This window comes from Rhamphochromis longiceps, linkage group LG14 (assembly GCF_057381845.1).
Source record: "Rhamphochromis longiceps isolate RC_006_pf linkage group LG14, R_longiceps_female_GT1.1, whole genome shotgun sequence".
In the NCBI taxonomy this organism is placed as follows: domain Eukaryota; kingdom Metazoa; phylum Chordata; class Actinopteri; order Cichliformes; family Cichlidae; genus Rhamphochromis; species Rhamphochromis longiceps.
Window position 1 is genome coordinate 34036334 of NC_140570.1, and position 18428 is coordinate 34054761.

An 18428-nucleotide genomic window follows, 5' to 3' on the forward strand; every position below is an offset into this window, starting at 1 on the left:
AACAACAGGTTGTAGTAGTTACTGCAACGTTTCTGTCTAGTAGGCAATTACTTTCCAGTACGTGTGGTACAGTCTTCACTGTGAATATATGTATTTAAATTTTCGTTAGAGCGTGAGACATTTTGATTAGTCAAGCCCATGCTTTGTGACGTGTTTCCGATCATTTCACTACTTAAGAGTAATACACCCCAACGAAAAGAATTGACAAAGTTGATTCTGTTCATCTGGACATATCGTTTTCAGTAGGAGAATGTTTTGTTACTCATTCAAGTAACTTCTCTATCTCAGGTTAATATAGTTTTCTCCAACCTTATTGTCTTTGATCAATGGTCATAACAATTCGCATATTAAACTGACCTGAGCCCATTGGTTTTCAGTGGTGCTAGTTTTAAACACCCTCGCTGCAGGAAGGAGCGCTTTCGCAGATCATTCATCCCAACAGCAGTTAGACTCTATAACTCCTCAATCACGATGTCATAAGTCACTGGACACTGTGAACATCCACGGTCACCACTTCATGCATAATGGACCTTCCATGACCTTCCAAGCTATATAGTTTATGTCTTCCATATTTCCAACTATATCCATAATCACATACTGTGTATGCTACCATTATATATAGTGTATTATCTTACTTTTTTTTTTTTCATTGATTGTACTTATTTGTATTTTTGTATTTTCTTCATATATCTGTACCTGAGCTGAGGTGACGCAAAAATTTCCCATTGTGGGATCAATAAAGTCTTATCTTATCTTATCTTTAGTGATTATGCAAATGTACTGTTTATAAGGTTGGAGAAGCCTGCATTTAGCTGAGACTAAAGAAGTCACTTAATTGAATAATGAAATGTTTCTACGTCCAGATGCACAGAATCAACTTTTAGGGATTTTCTTACCTGGATGATTGAGCGTGCATCAAGACGTTAAAGAATTTAAATGTATCTTTCATTACTAGTGCTGAAATTCTTAGTTTTAACTTTCGACCGGAAGTTCAACTTAAGGTCGGGACATTATGACGAAGCACGGCCGGAAGTAGCCATCAATGTAGCGTAACTTTGAGGACGTAACGAGTACTTTGCCACTATTACAGTAATTAATATTTCTTCAGAAATTGGAATAACTATAGGTAGTCAAGCGCATAATTTTGTGACGTATTTCCGGCAATTTCACACGGTACTTAAGCGTGCCTAGTGCGGAATCATCATCATGTTTGACTTAATTAGCCGCATTATGTTTGGCAGGTATCTGAAACGCTCTCTTAAGAGAGAAAATATACGTAGTATTATTACTAGAATGTTTCTAGTGTAAATTCCGTATACTGAAAACTATACTAAACTATACTATACGTATACTAAAACCATCAGCCGCTGAGTGACCAACTAGAACTCAAACTCCCACCAGCCATTGCGAACTGTCTACAGTAGGAACCATCTGCTGTCTGCTCCATAAACACAAGACATCGAGCTGACTGCAGCTAAATCAAACTTATTAAAAACATTTTTTAGACTTTGAACCTGATGTTTCCCGCCCATCTCCGGACAGCCTCAAGTCTGATGCTAAATTTAGGACACGAGCTGCACAGCAACACCTCTCTGGATCTGCTGACAGGGTAGTCTCACTTCCTTTCTTTATCGGGACAAGTCTTCCTCAATTATCCCACTGCAGGCACAGACACACAGCTCATGGAACCCCGTTAATCATGCGCTGAAGACCAGTTTGTTGTGCGCTGAGTGTGACAGTTACAGCAATGAGGACTGGAGAGAAGGTTTTGGACAGAGCCGCAGCTACCTGCATCCTAACGTTGTGTTTTGTCTGTTTACACGTGACCGCTCTCAAAACGCAACTTTTTACCAGGCTGGGTGGGCTGCCTTACTCCACTGAGCCTCCAGTCAGCTATAAAACATTTTACTTTGATCAGAAGGTGAGTTTAAATTGATCAAAATGTACCTTTTGTCTTATTTTATACCTATTTGTCCAATTTTACACTGTTGTGTTCCTCTTTCACTTCTTTATCTTTCACTTCCCCATGAAATACACAAATTGTGCCTTATTGGGAGTGGATTTAATGGTGCAAAAGAGAAATGATCCCACTGCTTTGTAGATAAAGCAAAGTTTTCTAAAAACAAACAAACAACCTCATCAAATGATGCTTACTCTCATTGACCACCTTTTTATGCCACTACAGTATGTTACTTGATTGTTTAGTGTGCAAATAATCGTACCACTTGCTCTTTCTAAAATTCCCACTGCACTTAATTCTATAAGGTCCATGTGTTGTGTTTGCAGACAATAGGTGTTTTCATCTGGCTTCCTGTAGTGAAGGGAAAACCAAATCACAATTGGCTCTGTTCCTGCCAGCAGATCTGTAACTATCCTTCCTGGCTCCCTGCCTAAAGAGGTCTCTAGGGCTCAGTGAATGTGAAACATTTTACCTCAGGGGGGGTTGAAAGATCTTCACTCAGCTTTTACATGTTCCCACTATTTACTTTATAGAGATTAAGGTTACATTTAGCAGGTATGCAGTGCTACACAACAACCATCAGGTTGCTTGTCTCATTCTCCTGCCCTTGTAGTCAGGCTATGGAAGCTAAACCTCTGAATAGTATTGGACAATTTGGTGCTCTGATTAGTCAGAATCATTATGACTTGTTCGCTATTGACCATAAAACAAATACTTTGATACACTGATTATTAGATGCTACACAAACGTAATACAAATTATAATTGTTTTATATGTGCTTACCCCTATTTAATGAGGTTATATTTACAATAGGATGACAGTTAGTTAAACCCATTCCAAAACCCATATAAGAAAGTTACAATACTGATAAAAGTTTTGAGTGTTGTGGCAATTTTTAAATACGTAAGAAAAAATGGCCATGGCTAGGCTCTCAGATGTGACTGTTTGCTTTATAATATAGTAAATTAAATCCTCTTTTTATGAATTGCTAAAAACATAGGAAAGTAGTGATGTCACTTTATTCTTTAGGGAATTGTTACAGTGAACATTAGTGTGGGTATTTTTAATATTTAATAAAACAATGAACCAACCAGTTAGCCAAGAACATGATCTACATGTAGACTAAGAAGAAAATTTGTAGATGTATTAATAAGTAGTAGGTACACACTGTAAATAATGTGTCTGTGCTAAAGAGTGTTTGGGTTAGAGGACAATGCTCCACACCTGGTCCCACCCACAGCATCCTGTGTAATCAGCCGAGCTGACAAGAAGATAAGGGCCATTTCCTCCTTTCTGACACCCACTGTCCCGTCTGATGTGGGTTATTTAGCCAAGCAACAAGAGATTGTATGCTTCTTCTGGACAAATAGGAGAAATGAAATCCGTTTACTGTAAACCACTTTTTAGTACTAGCAGCTAGTCTCTTTTAGCACAAAAGAAACATCAAGAAACAAGCCATGCTGATTTTTATTCCCTTTTCTTTGAAACTTGATGTGAAGAGAGCACCAGCATTCATCATCAGGAAATCCTCTGGACTGCAGTCTGCCGTTAGACAATGAATGGAAATGTCATTTAGCATCCTTTTGATGAACCTTAGCGGAGCTTGTTCTTAAGTTGTTTCCCTCATGTCTCCATTTGCCGGACAACAGATGCAGCCTCCTGTCTTGTCAAGTTGTTAACATAGCGATCTCATAGATGTGCGGCACATGGTTTGAATTTTAATTCAAAAAAACAAGTTGCTGCTTGGTCGCACCACATGGTGGCACTACTTACCAGGGTGGGGTTCTCTTATGAAACCAGTCTCATAGGCTTTGTGATGTGCATACTGAGTGGGTGCAATTGATACAGTACTCACCAGGGGTTCTTTTGGTCTTAATATATACAGCCACTTTAGTTTTGCCATTTAGAGAGCAGTTCTTTATGGGGGGTTTTCTGCATTACATGAGATTGACATGTAACTTTTATAAAAGAAAAGCAGGAATAAATGAAAACTCACAAGGTAACTCAAATGCTTTTACCAAAAAAGTCTAACATTACACTTCAGTTGCACAATACTACTGACTACTACCTTCCTGCCAAGCTGCTGAACCTTTCCTTTAAACTAACTGTCTCATGATCCCCTCACACTTAAAGCACTGCCAAGTGTGAAGGAGTCGTGGGTTGAATGAACACATTGTGGCCCCAGAATCTTTTTGCTGTCATTGGCTCATAAAATTGCTGCCTCCTTTGTATCCAACGAGGAGGGAACAGAGCGAGAACGAGGGGAAAAACAAAACCGAAACATTTTGTATGTAAGAATGGGGGGCTGTTTAAAGGGTTGGACGACTCAGTAGCCTCATGGGGCCGTCTTCTCTGTGAAGTTGTTGGTTTCTTTCTGCCTTTGTTTAATAAAGAATACAGGAAATATGGTTGAAAGGAGAAGATATCCCAGAATCCCTGAGGTTTTATGAAAGGATATTTCAGAGCTCATCTTAAGTGGAACTAATGCAGCATCGCTTAAAGTGGCTCCAGCATTTTTAAATACAAATTGGGGCTAATTACCCCAGAATCCAACCTCAGAGCTGTCATTTCCAAACATCATAGCTGGCACACAGCCAGGTATCCAGTGATTACACCTACCCCAAAGCAGGCTCTGCTCACTGGACTGCATCCCCATCATTTTAGTCTGATGACAAGTGTGACCAATCCCCCAAAGGTTTTCTTTTGCCAGTTTGTGGATCAAATTACAAATTTAAAACCACTTTGAATGCTAATCACTATTTTCATATTTTCCTAGTTTCCGTCTATACCTCATGGTGCTCTTTTCAAGATGCTTCTCGCACAGTTGCCAAGTACAGATGCTTGTGATTATCTTATTTGTGATTGTGATTATTTTATTTGCTTTCTTTTTAAAATTGTCACAGATTGACCATTTTGGATTCCTTGAGGATGGCACCTTCAAACAGAGATACCTTCTGTCTGACAAATACTGGCAGCAGCCTGGAGGACCTATTTTGTTCTATACTGGAAATGAAGGCGACATAACCTGGTTCTGCAACAACACTGTAAATACCCAGGTGTTCTCTAGTGTATTTGCGTTGCGCATAATCCTCAGTCTAATTCAGCACCTGTTGTTTTCTCTTTAGGGCTTCATGTGGGAAATTGCGGAGGAGTTAGGTGCCATGCTGGTTTTTGCAGAACATCGTTACTATGGAGAGTCCCTGCCATTTGGACAAGACTCTTACAGTGTAAGCGAATCTGCAGAGTCACGCGCGCACTAAGTCTAATTAAAATCTGATTAAATATGTAAGGTTGCATAATTTTTCTCCTTTCAGGGCTCTAAGCCAATAATTTCAATACAGCATTAACAAGAATTGAAGTAGATAATTCTGCAGTCACAAACACATTTTTTTTCTAAAAACTGGGGTATGAGCTGAAACAAATTCTCATATCCAGTGCTGGCACTTCATTTTGAACATTACTTCAGTTGTTATTTGTTTGCATGTGCAGGACAGCAAACATCTCAACTACCTGACCTCAGAGCAAGCCCTAGCAGATTTTGCAGTACTAATTCAGAACCTTAAGGGTACTCTACCTGGTGCTCAGCACAGCCCCGTCATCGCTGTTGGAGGATCCTATGGAGGAATGCTCTCTGCCTGGTTCAGGATGAAATACCCCCATGTAGTTGTTGGGTAATATGTTATTTCTGTTATTAGGAAACATTAAATAAAAATTTGATTCAGTACCCAATACATCATATGAATGTTAACTGTGGCGTTGTTTCAACCTATCAGAGGAAGGTAAAGGGAGAATTCTTTAGACAGAGTGCATGTTCAATGGGTTTTGCCTTCATCTCCCAAATGTCTAACACCAGATGTTTATTTGAGCTAGCATGATTAATCTGTGCAGTCTGCTGTGTGTAAGACATTAGGCAGCAGAGCCTGACTTATCATTCTTTTGACTTCTTTACCTTTTTGTAATTGCCATTTTCCCCCAGCAAACATATTCACAAATACAGTGAAGACTGAATATTAAGGATGAGTGTGAATATGCAGTTTGAGTCATTTGGAAGAAGAAAAAAAAAAGATTTTGCTTCCTCTTCTATTTCAGAGCGCTGGCATCCTCTGCACCAATATGGCAGTTCCCTGGTATGGTGCCATGTGGAGACTTTTACAAAACAGTAACACAAGACTTTGCCAAAAGTGGCATTAACTGCGATGCAAACATCAGAAAGTCGTGGAAGGCTGTAAATAATGTTTCTTCCTCAGGTAAGTTGCTGTCAGAAATATCCAAACATCCATTTTCTTCAACCCAGTTAAGGGTCGTGGGTGTGCTAGAGCCTTTTCCAGCTGTCATAGGGTCAGAGGTTTGGCTACACCCTGGACATGTCACTACTCTGTCGCAGGGCTGTCACAGAGAGAGATGGCTATTTGCACACCTACTCACACCTACAATCAATTTAGAATCACCAGTTAACCCCAGCAGACAGATGGATGATGGTTGGTCTATTGTGTGAATTTTGGCTGCCGTTTTTTTTTTTCTTTTTTTTCTTATATCAGTCCCCAAGCAAATGTCTCACTGACTGAAAACACTTTGAGTTCCACCGAAAATGATTTTTTAAGTGGTTACGTTTACCTCACAGCTATGAATGCAGTGCTGTGAAAAAGTATGTACCCCCTTCCTGATTTCGCTCTCTCTAAGTTAGGTTTAATATTTGCCCCCTAAATCTAATAACTGGTTGTGTCACCATTGGCAGCAAGGACTACAATCACACTTTTGTGATAACTTACAGGAGGAATTTTGGTCCACTCTTCTGTGAAGAATTGTTTTAATTCAGCAACACTGGAGGATTTTTAAAGTCACGCCAAAGCATCTCAATTGGATTTTGACTGGCCCTTCAGAGGTGGACTCACTGGTGTAATTTGGACTATTGTCCTGCTCCATAACCTGAGTGTGCTTGAGCTTCAGGACGTGAATCAATGGCTGCACATTCTCCTTTAGGATTTTCTGGTAGAAAGCGAAATTCATAGTTCATCTGGCAGGACTTGGTGAGGCTAGTGAAATTGAACAGCGTGCCAGAAAATGTAATTAATGACAGTTATTTTGTGATTTTACATAAGGCCTGGTAGGTTTATAGCTTCATAGCTGTTCATAGCTTTTTATTCCCTTAAGAATTTAAATCATCACTTAAAAATTAAATGTATTATTTACTAAGGTTATCTTTGTCTAGTATTTGTTTGACGATCTGAAACATTTATTGTAACAAATACACGAAGACCTAAGAAATCAGGAAGGGGACGTGGCAGCACCACAGACCACGCCCCACCACAGGGGGCAAATACTTCTTCACAGTACGGTATGATAATGAGGCTTTTTGTGCCTATTTTAAATAATATTTGACTACATGAGTCTCCAATCTGTCAAGTAAACCAAGATTTGACTTTAAACTGATGGATATTTTCTTAGATATTTTGTCTCATTTTAGTATACGCCAGTGTCGTTAATGCAGTAGTGAAATGAACAGTATCATTCACATTAGAAGAGTTATTGAGCTAATGCCGTAATTGTCTGTGAAGGTTCTCAGTCAGAGTTATTGAGATTTTTTTTCTCTGTTTACTCAAGCGTCCGGTCTTCAGTGGCTGTCAGAAGAATTCAGTTTGTGTGCCCCTCTTAAAAACAAAAATGATGTCCTCACCTTCAAGAGTTGGCTTCAAGAGACCTGGGTGAATCTGGCAATGGTGGACTACCCATATGAAGCTAATTTCCTCCAGCCGCTGCCTCGCTGGCCCATCCAGGTAAAAGCACCCTCCTGTAAAACACTCTGAGATCCAAATTAGTATTCTAGTTATCACTATTTAAATTTGTCACAAAATTAAATAAAGGCTTTGGTTAAGCTCTATATTATCTATCCCTTTATATGACAAATGGTTTTTACTTTATTGCACCTTTGAATTGTGTTTGTCTTTGGTTAAGCGCCTAATTTAGCCCAACAGCCTGCCCTTAATTGAAATGAATGTGCGATTCAGCCGATTGTGATACAAGTGTTTGTTGTGGTCTTCCAGGCTTTTGTTTACAACAGCTGTCAAGTAACTTCATTAATATTCATAAGGATCTTGTTTCTTTTAGATTTAAAGTATTCTTTAGATGAGCAGCTACAAGTAAGCCGCTATTCTTTTCTTCTGTCGCACCAATAGTGCTTTCATTTGCACACTCCGTCAGATCTCTGAGGTGTTCCTGTTAGGACGCTCACATGGCACTACAGAAAGAGGTCATTTGCCCAGTGCAGCTCGTGAGGCCATTGAACAAAAGTTCACTGGTCCCCTTTAAATGGGGTTGTAAAAAATACTTAACAAGACTCTTGATGGGGAAGAATAATTGCTTTAACAGTAAGAAAAATGCATCGTATTTATTTATTTATTTAATCGCGCGGTGTTGTTGACATGACAAAAAATGCCATTTGTTTTAATGTAAAAGAGCTTGTGACATTACAGCGGCTGTTTTCCCGAGGCTGATTGACTTGAGTGAAGTGTATTCTACCAGTCACCTTGGCACATCACGTGTATAAACCAAGCTCCACTGCTGACCCCCGACTCTGTGTTTGCGGCGGTTCATACCCTTGGGAGTGGTCCGCGCATACTTCTCTTGTGGGGCATTTTTCGTTATTTACCATTTGGCCAATGAATAGACTGTGAAGCATCATTGTAGGTGAAATAAACACTAAATGGCCATTTGGAGTTGTTTTGGCTCTTTGCCTTTAATGTATGCGACCCCTATGGGTGGTTTAAGCGGTTTAGGCAGTGGGTGCAAAGAGGAGCTTTTTTAATGACAAAGCTAATGTGATTATCTGAGTGAGTGTGAGAACGGGGTATTGAGGGCTTAGAGGAGGGAAATCTGTTGGCAGAGATGAATGTATAAGCCTAATCCTATCTGAAAAGTAAGGAGAAGATGCTTTAGAGCTATTGCGGTGTTTTTTTTTTTTCACAATATAAATCTTTGGTTGGACATGTCTGTGGCCCTCCTCATCCATCGACCACCAACTCCTCCCCAGCCTGCAGACAAAGGCCTTAGTAACAGACTCCACACTAGTGCAGCTCCCCTCCAACCTCCAACCAAGAAAGCCCACTTTCTCTGCTGCACAAAGAGTCCAGAACAACAGCCAACTCTACTGCTGCAACCATAACAACACAAAGTGCGATCAGACAAGAGCTAAAGCTAAAATATTGATCATTCACGCTATTAATTCTGAAAGCCAACCTATGGTCACACCAAAAATAGTTTAGGACAGCAAAACCTTTACATTTTAAGTTCTTGAGATCATTGGCTTTAAGTAAATGGATTTTTTCCCCACTAGTGCCAATATTAGAACAATAAATTCAAGTTCATTCTGGGGAATTTCATATGCAAATCAGGCGCCACCACTTTTTATGTGGAAAAACACTTTATGGGCTACAAGAAAGCAATCTTTAGTCCTGTAAACAACTTGGATGTGCTGATGGGTTTTTTTGGGGTGTTTTTTAAGAAGCTTTTATGGTGTAATGTAATTAATTGTGTTCTTGTTTGGCTTTTTTAACATGTTTTAAGGTGGTGTGCAAGTACCTCAGCTTCGATTCTACTGTGTCTGACTACCAGCTGCTGCAAGGTGTTGCCCAAGCAGCAAAGGTTTACTATAACTACACCGGAAGCTCTCCCTGTCTAAACACATCACAGACAGCAACCAGCAGCCTTGGCTACCTCGGCTGGTTTTACCAGGTGCATAAAACAGCGCGGGATTCAGTCATGTTATGCTGAATAAATCTGTGCACACAGGTGTGAGTGGGCAGCTTTTCCTGTCACAATGAATATGTATTCAATCCCTTGTCCCCAGGCCTGCACGGAGATGGTGATGCCCATGTGCACAGATGGCGTGCAGGACATGTTTGAACCAGAGGAGTGGAACTTCCAGGCCTTCTCTGATGAGTGCAAAGCCATGTTTGGTATCAGGCCACGGGCTGACTGGGCAGGCACTGTCTACGGGGGGAAAGAGATCTCCTCTCACAGCAACATCATCTTCAGGTAAACATTGCTTTTAAAATACCAGATTTAGGGATTTCTTGAGATTTCGGGATTTGTCTAGGGATGCAAAAGTAAGTTAAGTGCAGATTCTGACTGCCTTGTATTGCAGGTAAGTCCACATGTGGGTAGCCACGCAGGGAAGATACATGTTAAACCTAAATGGCTCTGAAAAAATATATATATGTCAGTCTTTAATCCCAGCACTGACAGATAAGACTGCCACTGGTTCAGTCACTTCAAAGTATTCTTGTGCATTCACAGAATTATCAGATATTAGAGTACAAAGACACTTTAATGTGTCCATGGCAGAAAATTCCTGGCTTAACTATTTCTAGCTATCAACATTGTTTCTGCTTTCACATTTCAGTAATGGAGGACTCGATCCATGGTCATCTGGTGGAGTGACTTCCAACATCTCACATTCTCTGGTTTCCATTATGATTCCCGATGGAGCCCACCACTTAGACCTCCGCTACAGCAATGACCTTGATCCACCTTCAGTCCGTGCTGCCCGGGCGTTAGAGGTGAAGTATTTTCAGGAGTGGATCAAGAAGGCTAAAAAGACACATAGAGCTGCACCAACCGGCTAGTCTCCAAAAGCAGCACAGTTCTACCCAACGAGGATATTCATGATGTCCAAGATTTAGCTTTAAATTGTGCGACACGTTTTTGATTGTTTTGTGGGGTATTTTCTCGGTGCTTTATCTATCACGATGCCAAAGTTTGTTTTTTCTCTGACCAATTTAGAAACACTCCGCTTCTTTGGGTCAAACATTAAAATCTGAAGGGCTTGATGACAAAATGTACTGATGTTGCTGCAAAAACAATTGACCTGTTTGTCATGTACAAACTGTTGAAAATAAAGCTGCAGGGTAAATACATTTTGGTTCTTTATTTCTGCAATCGCATTATCATCCTAATCATCAAAAAGCTGCATCATTCTCATTTTGTCTTTCATGTAAAGTTTTCTAAAAATAATTTCCTCTTTTGGAATTTATTGCAAGTTTATTGCAAATTTAGAGTTTCTGTTTGTTTGTTTTTTGTCACGCTTGTCAGTTAGCTGTGGTTATTATTCAGGCATCTCTTAAAGTTATTGTAATATGCAGATTAAAAAGTCTCAGAGGAAAATTTTGGCACCAAATACAAAGGCAATGCATTTTTGAAGGCTTTCACTGCACTTGGTGTAATATGAAGCTTAATCTGTTTGCTGTTCACAGGAGGACACTGCCTTCCATGCATTTTATCATTTTCTCAATACGCTTGAATTCCCAAATAACACTGCTTCTAATGAAACCGATTAAAAAGCTCCAGGTTTACTGTCGTCTAAGCCTTCATATTATGTTTTGAGCACTTACAGATGTGCTGTTGCCGAGCACACCCTTTGTCATATTTTAGATAGACTGGGGACTTTAACTTTCATTTCCAGCTCTCAAGAACAATTGCACGTGCTTGAGATTTAATAAAAACCCAATCGGAGGAGGCCAATAAAGTGAGTGGTGGGAGATTATTGCAGTTTTGCCTGCTGACCTTACCCCTGCAGACCAACCTGTGGGATTCCCCTCGACACGCATTAATTCACTGGCTGCCATTAAAGCACTAAATTGTGGCACCAAGGCAGCCTGTAGACTCTGGTTTGTCCCCCCTGCAAGTAATATTATTAATACAATTCCTGTGGTGCCAGAGTAGTTGAGAAAGGTTGATGGAAGGTTAAGAGTGAGGCGGTGAGTAGTTGCAGGAATCAGTTGGGATCCCAAGAAGCTTTCTGTAGTTCTGTGAACTGGCTTTTTACTTTCTTCTTTTTTTAAAATGTCAAGATAAAAGACTCAAATGTCATGAAAGAACTAAGACTAAACTCCACCGCCGCTAATGAAAACATGTCATCCTGCTTTGTAATTTTCTTTGAACTACTCTCTCCAATACTTTTTTTTTTTTTTAAACCTCTTCTTTTAAAGCAGAAGCCACTGACATGACATGACCTTGTGATGCAGATGGGAAACATGTCCTGGACTGGTATGTGGGTTGATTTTCAACCAGGAGACACAAAGCCTGACTTTTCAGTGTTTTGTCACAGGCTTGACTGAATTTCAGACGCCTCGGTAGAAAGAAACATGGCTAAACATGGGGGAGGATGGGGTCTCGGCCACTAAATGCTCTCCTTAAACCTTTCTCAGGACTTTGAGGGGTCATTAATTTTGCCAGCATTTTCTACGTCTCTGACACTGGCCATCAATCAGAGCTGTTTTAAGTATTCAGTCAACCCCAAATTCTGACTATGTCCCTGCTCAGACAGGGACCACACACCAGTAGGAAGAGATTAAGCCTGTGCATGTCACATCACGTTGTAGTGAGCACCTCACTCCCTTGGGGTTGGGTGCTGCTGAATAAGTAAATTCCCAGAAGCCCAGAGGGTGTGGTGGTAATGTTTAACAATATCTCAGCAATACGGAACAACTTGTGTGTTTTAGGAAATTTATCTTCCTCCCGTATTAAAGTTCAGTGGTTTAATAATTTGTCTCTAAATCTTGGTATATTAAAGGACACACACACACACACACACACACACACACACACACACACACACACACACACACACACACACACACACACACACACACACACAACTTTTTGAGCTGCTCTGCTCCAGCCCCATCCCCTCTCACCCTCTCAGCCTTTATTCAACAATAGAAACTTGTTTCCGGGATCTGTGCGTCAGGCTCTGTCATGTGAATGACCCACCAGCACAAAAGCCAAGACCCCCCGACTTGGAAAAAAAGGGGGATATAGCTGCCATGACTGTGATGATGTCACTTTGCCAAAACTGTGCCGTTAGCAAAGAGAGGAGACAAAATCGGTTTGGGCAGGCATTAAAAGCCCCTGCACTGAATGCATGTGATGCCCTGATAAGGCTGCAGCTGTTTCCCCCCTGTTTTTAAGATAAATGTAAACTTTTTTGGACATTTATTTTGAAAGATTTATGGAAACGGATGAAATTGCTCATGCACTTCACAAGTTCTTGTTTTTTTTCACATAGTTGGCAGTTGTATAACAAGTAAGATAGTCTTTGTTTTGTATCCACCTGCTGTTCTAATATTTTTTTCTTCTTGATTTGTGTTGTGTGGCTACAGATAATTAGTGCTATCAGTATCACTGGCCCTTTTCTCCCTGGAATTACCATAAGAAAGAATTTGCCACCACTTTAGACTTTTTCATGTCTCAAAAACCCTAATGAGTCACCGCTTCACCTCAAATGGATCTTCTGAAAGAGGAAGGATCTTCACTTGTTACCTTTTCAGTTATGCGCCTCAGCATCACTTCAAATAATTAATGAAGCTTTAAAGTGATTCAAGGATGTGCCAGATAGAAACTGCTGCATTGCCTTGTAAACCGAAATACTGAAAAATATAAGCAGGGTGAAAAAGTGGCTGCCAATTTGATCACTCCAAAAAAAAAATAAATTCCACTTAAATTCTGATAAGTGCTGGCAACTTAACAATCTGGCTCTTGGACACATCCTCCATTGTATTCACTGCTGGCCAAGAAACTTCCTGTAAATACGTTATTGTTTACAACAGAAGTTTCATACCCAGGATTTCTTAAGGTCAACATTTCTTCTGGCACACTAAGCCTGAACTGCACTTTATTCCCCTTTAATTTAACAGCTCCGGCAGCTTTTCTAGTTAAATCGACTGTTCATTATTGAGACCCATTTTACGAAGGGGCTGTGAGGTGCAATTTAATGAATCTCTGGCACAAAGCTCCCTTTCAGTGCTGCGCGAAGAATAGAGGCTATTTAGACCCTGTAGGGCTTTATGTCAAAGGCAGCCCATAATAGTTGTCAGGCCAGGGCAGAAATTCCCACTGGCCTGGGAATGCACTAGAAATCAACTTTTGCCATGAGCAGATTAAGACACAAGCAAGCAGTTGGGAAGATTCTCCCATATAGTGGCATCTGTTTAGACGCTTAGATTTTCCCACAGACAAAAAACCCCCCCAAAACTTTCCCTGTACTGTAATGTTGTGATGTGCTAGCTGTTTGTCCCTGTGCCTAAATGAAAATTAAGATTATAAATACATTTTTATTTGGGTATCCACACAGGAAACAAAAATATTAGTATATTTTTCCTTTTTTATTTTAGTGTTTGGAGAAAGACGAGAGGAACGTGTGAACAATGGTGTCGGCTAGTTGAGGATTTGAAAGTTATTTACATTTTTTCTTTGTTTGGGGGGGTTTAAGCGTAGTTTGTTTGATAGTCATGAACGTAACAAAGGAGGATATGGTTGTTTAAGTCTAACAGAGATCATTTTGTATTACATTTCTGCCTCCGTACTCTATCCACCATGTTTTTTCCCCCTTCTCACTGTAACAGTAATATCCTCGAGTTTCATGAAAGCTTTTTTGGTTCAGAGCACACACAAACAGTTAAACTAGAGGGGGAGAGTTCTGACAGAGGTTATTGTCCTCGGCTCAGCAGGGAATTTCAGACAAATCCCTCTTAGATGCAGGTGGTCGGGCACAAGCAAAGAGTTAAGTCCAGCGGTCCCATTGCCCCTCCTCTTTGATGTTCTGACATCATTTGTCCAGCCCCCCGAAAGATCTCCTTACTTTCCTCAGAGCGCGTCACTTCTACTCTGGAATGTTTACAGGAACTTCATGAGCAGCATCAGGACCAAGTTTTTATCAGAGGAAAAAGGGCATGCTGTGAAGAAATTTTGGGTTCAAGGATCACAGTGGATGCCACAGGTGTAGCTGCTGGGCTCAACAGAGTAATGGCTGTTCAGACTGCAATCATGAACCCTCAGTTCATGAATTTCTGCTTCCCTGGCTCTGTGATGGAGTATGATGTGGAAAAAAGTCTTGATGGAAGTCTCCTGGGTGAGACAGAAAATGATGAGGACTACAAAGAGACGACGAGGGATTTGTTGAGTTTCATAGACTCAGCCTCCAGCAATATCAAGCTAGCTCTGGACAAGCCAGTGAAATCTAAAAGGAAAGTCAACCACCGGAAGTATCTGCAAAAGCAGATCAAAAGGTGCACTGGCATTATAACACCAGGAAATGCTGCAGAGGCCCCAGTAAAAAGACAGGGTTCTCCACTGACTCAGCCAAGCACTTTGCAGAGCAAAACTCTACCTAAGCGTGATGGTGTTCAGGCCAACTTGCAGAGCAAAAGCTTGGCAGCTCTCTTCAGCCCTGTGAAGGATATAAGGGGTGAAAAACCCAAGAAACCACCGCTGAGGCATCGCAACCTGCCCCCTTCTTTCTTTACCGAGCCTGCTAATTGCTCCAAAGTCAGTTCAACATCTGGAATGACGCTGAAGGACTTGGAGCGAGGCAATCCAGAGGCTACAGAGTTCTTTGAGCTCTTGGGGCCCGATTACTGCAACATGGTCAGCGATCAGGATATTTATCAAGGCATGCCTCTCCGGGTGCAGCCAGAGTTGGGAGGGCCAGATCCAGCTTCCTACGATACTCATCATTTAGTTGGTGGCCTCCTCTACTCGGAACCCTGGACTAGCTGCTCAGGACCCTCTAAAAAAGTAGGGGAGAGTATGCGTACAGGCCCAGCCCAGCCTCCTGTCTACTGTCAGTCTGAGGGTGCTACGGGGCCCATAGAAGACAATGCGCTGTGCACTTTAGCCTTTCCAAACTTCTTCGCAGACTGCCCCATACCTCAGGTCACCTACGATTTAACTGGTGGTTATAACAGGGCTAATTATTCATCTCTATGAGAGGCTGACAATTCTTTTGGCTTATAATATGCAGATAATTATGTTTAACAGTAGTTTATCATATCAGGTTTGTTGTGAAAGCAGTGTTGCAACTGGAAAACACGTAGTATCATCCCTACTCAACAAAGTGTGTCATGCAATTACTTCCGGAAAAAAAAGTAACTGGATACCAAGTGCTTCTTTCACTCATAGTTTTTCCACTTGTGATAAAAAGCTTCACACATGTATATGATTGCGTCTCTCTCAGGCAATTTATATTGCAATCGATGAAAATGCATTTGATTCTGGCTATGCTGTTGCTTTAGTTAAGTTGTCCACTTGAGAATGTGCAAATCAGACTACAGATTATAACATTTATATATTTTACAAAAATAATCACACAAGCAGCACAAATACTTGTTGGTTTAGTCCACAAAGCATCTCTTTTTGTTTGTTTTTTATATATCATAGGACTGTTTGACAAAACAAATGGAGCACTTTTCCTGCTAGTAACATTTCTGTGCAGCAACATAAAAGGGACTACTAATTTTAATTTTAATTTTCAAACAGTAATGTCTGATGCCGTGTTTGCTTGATGAAGTTTTATAGCTCTGAAGTTATTTTCAGCTGGAAGAATTTCACTTGTGCCCTTTTGTCTGTGGAAAAGCCTTTAATGTATCTAGCTATTGTAATAAGAGGAAATAAAGCTGGCCTTTATTACTGTGTCTGGTTGTGCTCATTGTGGAAGGGGAGGTTTAATTATCATGAAGAAATGAGGATACAAAGCAGAAAACGTCCATGACTGAAGATGTATGTTTGTAAAATATAACAGAGTTAATCTGTATAAAAATACACACACTTTGCTGCATGGTGCATTTTTACAATTCTTCTGGGGCAGATGCTTGGAAAAACTATGTGCTACATTTTGTTGACAGAAAATAATAAAACCTATGAAAAGCTTCACTTTACCTTTGTGATTTTGAAGTTAACACAATTACTAAACATGTAACATTGATTACTTTGCACTACCACTGCACTGGAACATTAGGTGGAAAAATATCTAAATATTGTCATTTTGCCCATATGTTTAGTTCAAGTTGACTGGCGATTTAATCTTGAAACCCTTTAAAGCATAACCTTTGCAAAGGAGGTCTCTGGAGATTTGAATGCCAGAATCCTCTTAATGGTATACAGCGTTAACCCCCTCTGCTGGCTGCTAAAGGTTCATTCATTTGCATTCTAACATCGAACCTCATCCCGGCCCAGACATTTGTCTTGAAGTATCACCCTAGAGTCTGCATGAAATGACAGGGGTTGAAAAAAAACAAACAAGATTTAATATGAAATTGTGTCATGAAAAATGGTGACTTCGAGGGTCCTGTAAACCATAGCGGAACTCTAGGGTCTGCAAACCTGAGCGTTCTTTAATAGAACTTGAACATCCTTGTTGTTCTGGGGTCACAAATACTAGAGACAGAACTGCAATTACTCAAGATTGTTTTCGAGGACCCAATAAAAGTTTTGCCGTGACATTGAGGCATTTCAGTGCAAGGCGAGAGATGAATTTGAAGTCAAGGAAAGTTCTTAAACTTTTTTCTTTACTCATTTTTCCCCCATATTTTTTAAGCACAATTACTGATTTATTTTTACTTCAGTAACCATGCACAATCTGTCTCAGCTCTGGTCTCTGTCACACTCTTTACATGTACACACATGTAAAAGATATTCACCTCTTGGCAGCTTAGATCGAGTACAAGGTTTGGACACAATTAACCCCAGTTTACTGACCACAGTGGACTCATTTTCTCAATTTTCAAAATCAAAAATATGTCTTCGGTCTGTAAGCAGGTATTTAGCAATTGCGCTAGATGGCAGTATTGTTCTGTTGAAAACCCAGTGTCCACCACTCCCATCCAGACACCAATGATATATGGCATTATGAATGTAATTCTAGCCTCTTATGCTGAGTTGTTCTGCACACACCTGCTCATAAAATGAACCACCAATAAGATGCTGTAAGCATAAACAATTATGGTGCATATATCCATTGTAATGCACCCTCTGCTATGAAGCTAACATTGTCTGCCAGTCTTTTGTTTTACCTCCTGCCAGTTAGGTTTATTGGAAACTGGTCAACATTACCCCCTGCCATATGTGGGGAAAAACAATATCTGGCAACTTGCAATACAGCAAACTATGCTCACAGAAGGCATATGGATTTTCTGTCTCTGAGTTAACATCAACTGATACATTCAGATTAGACCCCGCTGATGATGGAGCCACTGCTGAAAGCCTCGCTTTCATTTGTGGCACACAGGAGTAGCAATGTTTGTCAAAGGGATTAACAAGATCTGTGTTAGTTCTGACCTGAATACCAAGAGGCAGATATCTTGGTAAACGAAATAACAATCAGCAGATTATCTAGCATGGCGTGTGAGGTCCTTTGATGCAAAAAGGAAAAACAAAAATACAGGAGCTCATAATGTCAAGTGCATGCACACATATGAACTCAACAGAATCTGTATTGAAGAAAACCCTACTGCAGAAGTTCAATTTCCAGTGTGCACAATAACGTCTGTGCAACACTGGAAATTGAGAATCTACTTCCATGTTTGCCCTCTCACTGACCTTTCACAGCTTGTCCTCGTGTCTTGTTAACACCACAAGGCTGAAAGCACTGTGGAAGATGATATTCACGAGCCTTTTTTACCCCTCTCCATGACAACTT

The 18428-nt window shown here is 40.4% G+C and overlaps 2 protein-coding genes across 2 annotated transcripts; both read left to right on the plus strand.

Moving 5' to 3' along the window:
* The first annotated feature begins 1128 nt into the window (after positions 1 to 1128).
* On the plus strand, positions 1129 to 10872 carry prcp (prolylcarboxypeptidase (angiotensinase C)). Its single transcript, XM_085380396.1, has 9 exons — positions 1129 to 1921; positions 4864 to 5004; positions 5086 to 5187; positions 5450 to 5631; positions 6050 to 6207; positions 7562 to 7734; positions 9521 to 9688; positions 9804 to 9991; positions 10359 to 10872. Exons 1-9 carry the CDS (start codon positions 1748 to 1750, stop codon positions 10579 to 10581), a joined length of 1509 nt encoding a protein of 502 aa, XP_085236522.1. The 5' UTR covers positions 1129 to 1747; the 3' UTR covers positions 10582 to 10872.
* A 3725-nt stretch (positions 10873 to 14597) lies between these two features.
* fam181b (family with sequence similarity 181 member B) lies at positions 14598 to 16644 on the plus strand. The gene has a single exon (XM_085380140.1). It carries the CDS (start codon positions 14759 to 14761, stop codon positions 15719 to 15721), a length of 963 nt encoding a protein of 320 aa, XP_085236266.1. The 5' UTR covers positions 14598 to 14758; the 3' UTR covers positions 15722 to 16644.
* The last annotated feature ends 1784 nt before the right edge of the window (positions 16645 to 18428 follow it).